Source organism: Argiope bruennichi, chromosome X2 (assembly GCF_947563725.1).
Source record: "Argiope bruennichi chromosome X2, qqArgBrue1.1, whole genome shotgun sequence".
Classification (NCBI taxonomy): Eukaryota; Metazoa; Arthropoda; class Arachnida; order Araneae; family Araneidae; genus Argiope; species Argiope bruennichi.
Window position 1 is genome coordinate 75913591 of NC_079163.1, and position 13173 is coordinate 75926763.

The 13173-nt window shown below is 28.0% G+C and overlaps 1 protein-coding gene across 1 annotated transcript in view; it reads right to left on the reverse strand.

The window, feature by feature from the left end:
- Positions 1-13173, reverse strand: part of LOC129960578 (cholecystokinin receptor-like) — a 53512-nt gene that overhangs the window by 19391 nt on the left and 20948 nt on the right. Inside the window, exons 2-3 of the mRNA XM_056074071.1 lie at positions 1628-2021; positions 212-412 (exon numbers count right to left, since the gene is read on the reverse strand). Of these exons, the coding sequence (XP_055930046.1) occupies positions 212-412; positions 1628-1991 (565 nt within the window). The 5' untranslated portion in view covers positions 1992-2021. The remainder of the gene's footprint in view (positions 1-211; positions 413-1627; positions 2022-13173) is intronic.

Here is a 13173-nt window from a genome sequence, read left to right on the forward strand (position 1 = left end):
ATTATTTGAGATCTCACAATGTAAACACAATAATTGTCACAATCACTCACTTATGGATATTTGAACCATGTGCTGTTTTTTCATAGATATTACATATTTATTTTTAAATAAATTTTCTGCTTTATTTATATTTTATTTATAGAATCTGATTTTCTATTTACAAATATATAATCATGCTGTGTTAAGTAGAAAAAAAATGCTACTGACTTACTTGTTCCTTTTATTTCTTGAAGTGTGCTTAGAATAAGAATAGGTAGCATAAACAATAACGAGCCAATCCAAACCAAGGCAATCATTTTGTATGCATGCGACAATGTCTGCCATTTCCTTGATTTTAACGGGTGGCATATTGCGAAGTATCGCTCTACTGACATTGAGACTAAAGTCCAAGCACTGACGCTGACACTAACCGCTGCAAAGAAAAAGTCACCATAAAATATAAGGAATTACAGGGTAAAGGTCATAAATAAAAGGGTCATTAACGCAAGTGTAAGAGGAAAAAAAAGTTTCGATGCCAAAAAGTGGAAAATAAACGTTCAGACTAATGGATAGAGACAAAGTGCAAAAAAAGGGAGGAAATTACCCCCAAATCCAAAAAAGCAAAAATAATGACTTTTGACATCGAAAGCTATATAACATCTTAGTTGTTGATAACTATTCAATCGTATATAACTCAGAAGAGTAAAGTAAGAAAAAATTTGATAATGGACTGACTAGTTTGGTTATAAATGCAATTTTTTAGTCAGTGATGAGTTAGAAAAAATGCGATATAATCATTTCGAAGAATTAGATCTTTGAGATTATATATCTGACTAATCTTGAGATTAAACTATATCTTATTTAATGTAACTAACAACAAATTGTAATATATGATAGAAATAATTTAAATCTCCATCTTTTTTTTTTTTTTTCAAAAATGAGTTAGAAGTAATTTTTTACAAAATATAAAATTCGATAATATTAAAATAAATTATATATATATATATATATATATATATATATATATATATATATATATATATATATATATATATATATATATATATATATATATATATATATGAGCGTTTTAATTGAAAATAATTTCATCGCAGCTAATTTTAGTATAATTTTCTAAAAACTTTGTTTATAAATTTGATTACTTTTAGAAATTTGAAACTATTTTATCAATTTCTGTAAAAAGCAATAAATAAATATGACTGATAAACAGTTAATAAATCTATAAAACTTAAAAAGTTCAGTTGATGAAATTTAGGCCAGAAGAAAAATTACCAATAGAGTTTAGAGCGTATTTTAATTTGTATCAAAAAACTATATTAAATTTAACAATTAGAAAGCATAAATTTGCTGAAAATTTTCTGTAACTTTCAGTATCAATGTTTTTTTAATTTTTCATTTCAGGAATCAAAAATTTATATTCAAAGTTAATGTCTTTATCGCGATTCAAAATTCGAACTCTATTTTAGCAGCTTCGAAATGTCACATTCAGATAACTAATTAAATCCATTTACTGACAATTTAATTTATAGATTTACACTTAAATAATGAAATGGCACATTAAAAATATTTAAAAAAATATAAAATGTATCACAGAATGTATGGTATAGTAACTCATTATTTTACTAACCTTGAAAGTAGGGAATTAATTTGCACAAAGCGCTTCCGAACAAGAACTCTCTGTACAGAACTCCGGTTAATGTAAACGGCATGCAGAACACTCCAAGTAAAAAATCACTTATGGCCAGGTTGAACAGGAATACATTAGTCACAGTTCTCATTCTTTTATTTACTAAAAGAGTGAGTATGACCAGGACATTTCCAGTGACAGCAAGTATAAAAATGATGCTGTATGGTAAAATGAGATGCCACGCTCCGAACTCTCTGGTATTGATTGAGGTTGATGCATTGACACTTACTATTTCCTCATAACTGTCAATCGCATCGAAGGAATACGATGAGTTTTCTGGCTCAAAAATCATCGGTGTAGTCATTTTCTCCTTAAGTTTTTAGGTCTTTTGTACCTATGAAAGAAAAAAAATGAATTTATGATGTTTAAATTCTCTCAACGTTACTAGTGTCAACTGATTAAAAACTTTGTGTTTTTAACGACTTTTAGTTTTAAATCAATATTTGAGTATATTCTTAGATGTATCAATAAGCTCCCAACATAGTTCTCAAGAACACTCATAAATGGCATAATAGGGTTACGCTTGCAATGATATTTGATTGGAATCTTTACTTAACAATGATTGAAGCGAAACATTTGTGTTAACACTCGGTACTATTTTAGTTGCATTTTAAAACAATAAATTAAAATTTAGTCCCTGAAATATTTTGGCGTTTTGTCATTAGAATTTTAATCTGTAACAGATATTTAAAACAGCATTTAGATGAAGTATCTACAATGAAATAAAGTAGCACAAAGAATCATTTTTTTAATCAAATACTGTATTATTTGCTCGTAATATAAGTATTTCATATACTTAAATTCTAATACAGCATTGAAGTATTTCTCATCAATTTTTTGGAACTTGATATGTGAAATTAAAAAATGATTTTCATGAAGTTTTAGTTTTGATGCATTATCATTAAATAACAATATTGTAAACAAAAAACTGCATTTATTAGCAATCTAAGGTAACTTTGTTATCTTAGATTGCAAATAAATGCGTAGCTTTGTTACCTTAGATTGCTAATAAATAATAACAAGAGCTCATTATCAATTGCAATGTGAAAAGCTAGACATTTTAGTAGGAATTCACTAAACAGGTTTTTAAAGAAACTTAATACACAGAAGACAGCATGTTAATTACATCTAATTCACATTCAATTTTTTTCTCAAATACAAATGGTTTCGTCTTTGTTGTATAACTTTTATATAATAAAGCAATTAAGGGTACCTGGAGGTAGTTAAATTCATTTACTATCATTGTTTATTAAAAAAAACAGACTTCCTGGATTTTTTTCTAATTTTTGTAACTTATTTAATGATGAAATTGCTAAAGTTCTTCATAAAAATAAATGATTTACTGCATCGCTTTCAATGAAAATTCCTATTGGAATCTTTCTAAGCTTTATTTCAAAAATCTACATTAAAGTGCACTTTAGCCTGATAAAAATATATTGCAATTAGATAGAATGAGTAGATAAATGAGAATCAAATAAGGGGTTGGATATTCAATTTAAACCTTTGTACTCTATTCTATTTCCTAATTAGCCAAAGTATTCAGCAACCTATAAATTAGATATTAGCTACATTGTTATAGAATAAAATTACTGTCGTTTGGAAATTAAATTACTCTGTTAGATGCTAAATATTACAGCTTCATTGAATAGGCTTTAGAATATATTAGACACTGTAATTAAGGGAAAATAAAGGAGTATTATTACATCAAACATTCAAAGCGTACAATTTTAAAGTTCTTTGCCTAATCATATTCACAGGAGAGTACTCTAGAATAAACAATTACCACTTTAGAAATCCACTCCAAATATAAGTTCATTACTTTCAGAAACAATAACGTTAATTAAAGCTTTAAAACTAAGGGACAGAGAATTAAATTTTCTGAATTGGTTAACAAGAAAAGTGGACCAAGTCAATTGTCTCCAGACCTTTGAAGTTCGAAGTTTGCTTGAAGTTTATTGAAGTTTGAACATCATTGTTTTAGTAACTGTTGCTTGATTAGTTTGCGGTTAAAATTATATGCGATGCCACCGAAACAAATGTGAAACTTTCTTATTCATCAGAAATGTGTTGCATGGCGACGAGTTCGTAAATTACGAGGAAAGATCCAAGTGACAGTAGAGTTACATCGATGTTTTGCCTGTTTGTTGTGGGGGTTTCAATTAGTTTATATTCGAAAATTAACTGCCGGTGTTAGGATTTTTCACACCTCTTGCTAATGAATTTTAGAATTTTTAGGAATCAACACTAAAATACTCTTTTGTGTTAGTTAGTATTTATCTTTTTTTATAAATAGCATTCCTTTTGTTAATGTACATTTTAATATTTTGATTTGACGGTTTATAGTATTTTTTACATGTTTTTGTGATCTAATTTACGTTTCGACAGAACTGCCTATTTAGAGTATTTTTATAAGAAATTAGCAGAATATTTCATATTAATCTGCAGTTTCCTGATCATAATATTGTGGCAAGACGGAAAATGAAACAATTTCATATAAAGAATGTTTAGCAATATTATTTTGTTGATGGAATATTGATCAAATTCATTTCACAAATTAGAAGCATAATAATTTTCTTTCATTTGATTATATAATAAATAGGCTGCATTACGTCTTTCAATTGGTGTATTTGTTAAATGCCTATCAATGACTCATTTACATTCAACGTAGACAGAGATGAGTTAAAACTTACTCTTCATTACAGTATTTTTAATTGGGGAATTAAAAATATACATATTATTTATTAAAATTACTTTAGCCTTTCTGAACAAACATCCAAATATGAATTACTAATAGTGATCATCGTAAAGGATTCGATAAAAAAGATTTAACTCTATTAATCTCTTAGTCTGACTAATTGAAGCAAATATCATGTCACTTGGTCTGTTTATTGCATATATTTAATATGCTTCCCATTCTATGATAGAGTTAGATTAGAGGTATTTATCCTCATGAGGGACTTATTAAAGGAAATTTACAATATTTTTGATTTAATGAGTTGAAACATGAGAATCCAATTTCAAGTCTATCGATCTATTTGTTTGTATGCATTTCAACGACTCACCCGCATTCAACACAAAATGGGAGATCGCAGTATTTTTTTCGGAATCCACGCTTATGAAATTTCATCAAAACCGCATCTGGACGCTTGAACGATAGTGCATACCCATATATACGTGTTAGATATCAACAACAAATGGGTTAACCAATAATGTTCTTGCACGGATGATTGTTAAAACAACAAATTCCGTTGAGATCACTGAAAAAACTACTATCGCGGTAAAAATGTCTCTTTGGTTGATATGTCATTTACATCCATTGAATAAAAGACTTATTCGATGGATACAAGTCTTATGTAAAAATTATATGTATATCCTAACATGTGCATAAAGTTTATATATATGTGTACATATTAGTCTAAAAGGATATGTATTTCGGAAATTTTATAACTAAATCTAAATGCCATAATTTCACAGTTTTAATTACTATTGTGTAACTAACAATTATAATATTTAGATGCCAGTTATTGTATATTTCGGATAATAATTAGTACCTGCAATTACATGCACGTTACCCAGTTGCATGCTTTATAAAAATTGAGTGAGAATTTCAGTTTGAAGACCCCCTCCAGAAACACTGACATGTCTGACTTTAACAAATATTTGTTAGCTTGATTTGGAAACATTAGACATAGGTAATTATGTCATCAAATTAGTTAAATATATAGTATTTACTTATTTCTACAAGCATTTATTTAAAAGATATGTTGGATAGATTTCATAGATCCCTCAAATGATGCCTTTGTGGTAATCATATTGAATAACTTTAAGATATGAAACGGAGTAAAAATGGTTAACACCTGAAAACGAATATTATAAGTATATTGCCGAAAAGAAGGCTTTAAACCAAAAATCCAAAATTAAAAACAAATAAAATTTTAAATACATTCTTCTTTTGTAGTCATTTGAAATACAGAAACAAAGAGCTAAAAAAGAAATGAAGCTATAAAATGACATCATTAGGATTTTCTCATAAATACGTGGCCTGCATGATTTTGAAATTATGAGTTATGCATTTCAAAAAGTTTGAAATAAAATTATTAAAAAAAGTTTGTTTTGAAAACGATGCACAGCATTATCTAAATTAAACACGGACTCAATAAAATTCTTCTGAAAAGAATATTATCGCTAACCGAAGCTACCAATGCACTTTAGAAAAGAAAAATGCGCATTTTCAAAAGTAAAAGAAAATGCAAGATGACGGTATGATGAATTTAATGATGTCATGTTTCAGTTCTTCAATACATATGTGTATATCAAGAAAAAATGAGGATATTAGTACATTCGTAAATGGAAATTATTATTTTTTAGATTTCTCAGAATTCGAAAATGTTCTTTCAATTAATAATAAGCGAAGCGAAAGAGCAGATAAACCAGTCTTACATTTTTGCGTACCTCTCTTGCAAACTCATTATTTATAAATTAACAGCTTGTTTGGTCTCATACGACATAAAATTAATGACGACTTTCTTTCGCTGTTATTAATTAGAAATGTTTATTCTTGCTTTTCCGCAGACTCGCTTTATTACATTTTTTTCTTTCGTTTTATCTTTTTATGACACGTAAGCACGATTGCAGTATCTATTCAATGTATAGTTAATAGAATTTTTTTACCATTTAAAAAGGGAGACATATGGATAAGAGATATGTTCTGGTATCTGTAATTGCTATGTTGCATTTATTTTTAATGAAGACATTAATCTTTCATGCCACAAGAAATGATATGATTAAACGTATATCAAATAATGATTTCAAATAATCAATGAGTTTCATGAATGTAATATTATTTGCAAGAATTGCACTTAAAGAAGTTGTGAGTTGGCAGCTTGAACTGAAATTGTTCCGGATTTTGCATCCAAACATTGTTGATTACAATTATATCTAATATTAATGCAACGGCAACAAATAATGATCTTAGTTTTATGTTAAAAAATTTAATATCAATCGATTTAAACATTTTGCTTCAAATGAAGATGAAGAATTGTAAATAACACAGCAGAGAAATGTACAAAGCTGAACATATTAAACAGTATAGAAAAATTCAGTTCGAATCTTTTTTTTAACCATTTCTATTACTATTCCGTTGTTTTTTCTGTTAGAAATGTGAATCTAACTTCACCAGAATTTTATATTTGAACCAATTATTTTTTATTCAGTTTTCCTTTATTTACATGATGAGCTGTTCGTATTCCATTTTCCTGGTACTATCAGAATAATAATCATTTCTGTTTTCACAACCATATCAACTTTATATTGTTTGGAATAAAATTTTCTTTCTGTCTTTTAAAGAATAAATTCATAAATCATAACAAATGAATAGCGAAATTAAATTTCATTAAAAAAATTCTGTCGCTTTCGTGAAAATGCTTCACAGTACAGGAAACGCAATTTAGAGATAGAGAAGAAACCATCGCTCACCATCATGTTTATGGTATGATCAGCAAAGAAAATCTAGTTCCAGGAAAAATGCCGATCTCCTAATAAATAATTAGACACGTCTCTATCCAACTTAATAATAGAATCAATTCATCTAAATAAATGACCATATTATTATGTATCTAGGTTAACTGCTTTCCCTTATCACCTTGATTACATTTAATCTGGTAGCAGTTAGTAAAGTCCTTATTACTTTACCCTCAGTTGATAGAAACAGCAGGAACAAGTTCCAGTCTTTTTTTCTTGGAACACATCATAAGAAATTTCAACTTGCCTTTGTGATTTTTATGGAAATATTAGTGCTAAAACATACTACTAATTGCAGAATATGATTGCCTGTGTTAATGAATAATAATTGATATATGCTAACCATTAAATAACAGAGGATTTAATGGTTGGCGCGATCACTTCCATCCAAAAAGAATTTTAAAAACCACGAATTTAGTATATAGAACTATTTTTATCATGTAAAAATGAAATAAAAATACAAAGAGTATAATTGAAATAGGATATAATGCTTAAAAAAACTATATGTCTAAAAATAAAACCCTACTTTCGATTTTCTCCTTTCCCATCTTTTGAAATTACGTATTTTTTTCTAGATAACAAAGCCCGCTTTCATATATTTGCCTAAATAATGATGTGAAATTTTTTTATATATATTTTTTAAGCGTAAAAGGAAAATAGTTCCAATTCAGTGAAATTCATGAGATCCTTTATTAAAGTTCCTCTGTTTTGAGCTGCAACAGCCGTAATTATTTGTCAGAAAACTGAAATCTTGTGAATAACTTAATAAAAGAATGGGAAAAGAATTCAGTGTGCAGAAGATAATTTCAGATCTGACCACCAAAGGAAGAATTACCGAAAAGAACAGTATTTCGCATGCAAATTTTTTCCAACTTGATGTATTAAAACAGTCTTGGAGAACTTGTTGCGGACATTGATGTTTACTGATCTGAAAGTTTAAAGCTCTGTTCTCCTATTTTTAAGCAATCGTCTCTACCAGATCTGCAAAACCTAATTTTCTTTTCTTCCAGGATGAAAAGAAGAAGAAATTAATTCATTAAATATAATTATCATTTTTCGGTGGGATTTATCAGTTGTCGAGTATACTCAAAGCCTCCTCACAATATGGAATTATTATAGAGTACAATCCGCATTTTGAAACAAAAAAATTAATTAGAAAAGAGCGGATTTTAAAACTCATGACCTTTGTAAACGGCTAGTACAGTGAAACCAATTTTTCCATAAATGTTTGTAGATTTTATAACAGACTCTACGGCAGGTTGAAAAAAATGAATATATCTCGCTGGATTTCAAGGCTATGTACATTTTATGGCCATATTGAAAACTAATTTTTTTTCTTCATTTAAAGTTTCTTCCATCTCATCCATTTTTATATCTGTAGGCAGCTCTGAATAAGGAACTTTAATTATGAACATTGCCACACACCTCTTTCAACACAATTTGTATATTTTAACTGTTATATACCTCTTAACATATAAAAAAATAGAAAGATTCACCGAGAATATTTGTATTAATAAAAGGTAGGAAAGTGTCTGAAATTTTTATCAATAGCAAGTAACAATAACTTTATCAGGAAATAAGTGTTAAAAGAAATCTCTTTTTAAAACTTTGAAATTTTTACAACTAGTACAGATAAATCACATTTGATTGATTTATTAGCATCTCGAGAATAGTTTTGATTATGAATGAATTGAGATGAATTGAACAGTAAAGTTCTCTCTACTATTCAATTTTCTTCTGCTTCTTTTTTGATGATATTTCCTCTTACAAACCTTTTTGGTAATGCATGAGTAATGCATAAACTCCTGCATGAGTATATAAAAACATCTTCAGTTATGCATTCACATACGCACATGCAGAACGAAGTGATTTTTTTTTCTTTTAAAGATTGGCTGAATTAAATGCGTTGTGGGATTCAGTGGAATTTATTCAACAGCCTTTGAAATTTGTGATTGTCCGTGATTTGATAGTCAATAATAAAGCAAAGAATCAACTCCTGCTCACGTGACACGCCAAATTCGTCGTGCAAATTTAATTCGGGAACACCACATACTTACCACAAGAGATAAAAGGATTTGATGTCACAGCACAGGATAAGATAATAAGCAGTTAAATACTAGATGAGACGCGCAACTGCATTTGCTTTGTAACTATGACATCACGTGAATGGACTCCATAATACACACACACACACACACACACACACACACACACACACACACACACACACACACACACACACACACACACACACACACACATATATATATATATATATATATATATATATATATATATATATAAACATTATTTTTTTAAGCAGAATCGTGGCCGAAGACAGAGAAAACACTTTGAATTTAATTTTAACTTCGTTTTATTCCATCCCGGGAAACGTGATTTATGTACAATAAGTGCTGATCCATATCGCTAGTGATAGCATCCATTCACTAGCGATACCAGAGCAGAAGAGCGTAAAAAAGAGAGAGGAAATATTTTTCCTAGTGCTTATATACTGTCAGATTTTAAAAGGGATTTCTCTACACGTGTCGACACAGGTAAGGGAATTATAGGGATCTTTTAAAAGAATATGGTAGGCTTGACATTTTTTTTATCCCTTTACTCGGAGCTTGGGAGCCGATGACGTAAGCCTTTTGACAGAGTTTTTGTTGCAATAATTAAATAGAAAAAGTGGAATGGGATCAGGAAATAAGAAATCATTTTAGAATGAATTTAATATGGGCTAAATTAAGATATAACTTTGCAAATTAATTAGGATTAAATTATATTTTAAAATATTATTTATATATACGAACGAACTTTAATTGCATTGAACAAGAAATTAAGCACAAATTTATTAAATTGTTAAAGACAGAACATTTTGTGAGCCATAATTCCACAATCAAAATTATCTTTGACACAAACTACGAAATTGAACTTTCGTTAAGCAGAAGTTCCATTTACTTGTCTTGAATACTTGACTATGGTTTCATAAAGGTAATTTGATTTTGCAGCTTACGCCTTCCAAACCTTGAGAGAACAACTTTGATGATTCTGTGCTGAGAAACAATTTTGTCATCTTTCAATAGCTATTATCTTTACACTGTTTCATCCAAACAATTAATGTTAACACATTCTACGTTTACTGCTTTTGTTTCCAGTTTAGTAGATTCACCTTTTAGTTTCATTACCATTCAATCTTATGAATAGTTTAAAGCACCGGCAGCCATTCAATTAATCAAATACCATCTCGTTTTAAAGAAAATAATTAGATATTGAGCGCATTATTTGAATATTTTTATTTAACTCCGCATGCTTTACTATTGTAAATGTGATATTTTGTAATCAATCACTTCCTCAAGTATAAAGGTTCTGAAATTTTGTTAAGTTTTTGGTTTATGATAATAATAGAATATTTTAATGATTTTAGAGGAAAATAGATCGACATATTTGACAATAATTTACATTAAATATATCAATTTATCTGAAAAAATTGATTCTCCAGAGCTGGCGCCATCTACAAATGAGTTTGAGAAATATTAATTTTGAGGTATCATAATATTTGCAACCATAAGTCACGAAATATATTATAGACAAAAAAAAAAAAAAAAAAAAAAAAAAAGTAGAAACCAATAAAAATAAAAAAGGTTTTAAATAATGTTAAAAACCTTTTATGTCAACAAAAAAAAGTAGAAACCAATAAAAATAAAAAGGTTTTAAACAATGATATTTTGGTGTCATAAAAAGTAGGAAATTATATTTTTTAATCAAAAGTCATGTAATATTACAAAAAAAGTAAAACGTAATTAAATAACGAAAAAGATATCCTTGAATATTCATTGAAAGTTTAAATATAATATTAATTTGATTTCTAATTACACACACTAAAAAAAAAAAAAAAAAAAAAGGAAAAAGAAAAAGATGGCTGATTTGAATTGACGTTTTCCCTACCATGATACAGTGTTAAGGTGACAATGTTCGATTCTCGGTTAAGGTCTAGATGTTTTACATCTTTTTTAAACCACAATGAAAGTCGTAATATGTGAAGACTAAAAGCTAGAAAATAAACATTTAAAAAATACTTTCATCGGTATATGAAAAAGAAAAAAAAATATTTTTCAATAAAAATTCTGGAGCTCAAGGTAAAAATCTCAAAAATCTCAAAAAGTGTGAGGCATAGAAAACAGTCGGAAAAGGTTTTAAGGCCAAGGTGAATAATAAGAAGCAAAAAATTCTAAATATTCAGTAAATAAAAATTGAAATATAAGTATTATTACGATTTCAATTTAATTAAAGATTTTCTATCTGAGCCGCACGTTTTCTTGCGCGTGTGTGTTTTAACTACCAATGTTTTGATTAAAAAAAAACTTCATTTTTAATACAGTAATAAATTCTTTATATTTATTAAGATCACACTTTTATTAATACTCAAGAAAATATGGATTTTTTTATCATTTACATTTTAATTATTCATTTATAATTCATCATTATAAATAGTACGGAATCTTGCAATTCAATTTTTTTACAAAATTCACAACCAGATGCTGTCACTTGTTATGAAGCCAAAATTAAATTCAATTAATCGATTAACTGATAATTAAGGTCTGGCAGTATGTATATAAGTGTATTTTCATCGAAAATATAAGAGTACAGACAGTTTCAAGTGCCTAGTTCAAAAAGAAATTAATAATACATTTTTTTACAGTATTCCATCTTTACAAACATGAAACAAAAGATGTTAAATAAAAATGAATCTAAAAAAATCTCTCTAACTTGTTAAAATAATTCTGTGCCTTCCCTTGAGAGATTCAAAATTAAACTTAGCGAGAACATACATCACGCTTTGATTCGTTTCATTCTTTAAGGCATTTTTCTTTAATGAAGTTATTTTATAAATCAGGATTAAAGAAGTTCTTTTTCTAATTAAAATAAGACCTTGGGTGAAAAGCTTGAATTAAATTTTCTTGTGAATTCATGTAAAGAATAAAAAGTTTTTAATTCTGTCTCTATCCAGCCATGGTCCGTAAAAAGAAACTTATTGACCATAAGACAGAAAGAAATTCCTAATCAACGCGTTTCTTTGAACTAAATTTTACTTCTTACTTTAAGCGTTTTCTTAGAAAACTTCGAAAATGTTTTAGTTATTTCACGCTCCTTAGCATTGTTTTTTTCTTAAAGGTAATGAGTTAAAATAGAATTACCATAGCGTAAAAAAACATGGACTGCTCAGTAAGCGAAGAATAAAATTTATTGACATTTAGATTTCAAAAAAAAGTTCAGTCTTTAGAAACCGAATTTGTTTCTCTACTCATTTTATCACTCATTAATTTAAAAATTGAACATAATGTTTTACGAGATGCAAAATTATATTTGGATTCGCTTTTTCATCAAAGAAATCAATGAATTCCACTAGCAGAATATTTGATTTCGATTGATTTATTTTCATTTCGATTGATTGATACATCCCTCTTTATTGCAATCCTTTTATATTCTTATTCTTCAAAACCTTGAAAGTTCACTGTAAGATTGAAAGTTTAGAGAATATGAGCTTACAAACATATACAACATTTCAGAAAAAGAATGCCAATTTTACTTGAAAAACGGTACTTATGCAGGATTTATATGCTCTGTCACATATAACGAAAAAAGAGAAAAATAATGATACATACTTGAACAAAAAAAAAAAACAGTTGCAGAAATGAAACAGAATAATACATCTGTCGTCCATCTGAAAGTTAACAAAGAAAATTCTTCGAAGTCATCATAAACGCGGATTTGTATATTTTTATTCACAGTCGAGTAACTTTAATATTTTTCTTGGCGATAATTTTAAGTCAAGACTATTATTTACGGAAATATTATTTATGGCATTATAAGTGATATTTTAAGATTTCCTGACATTCAGCAGTATACTTCCTATATTTTAGAGGGGAATTATAAAAAAGTTGTATCTTAGCAATCTGAGTATA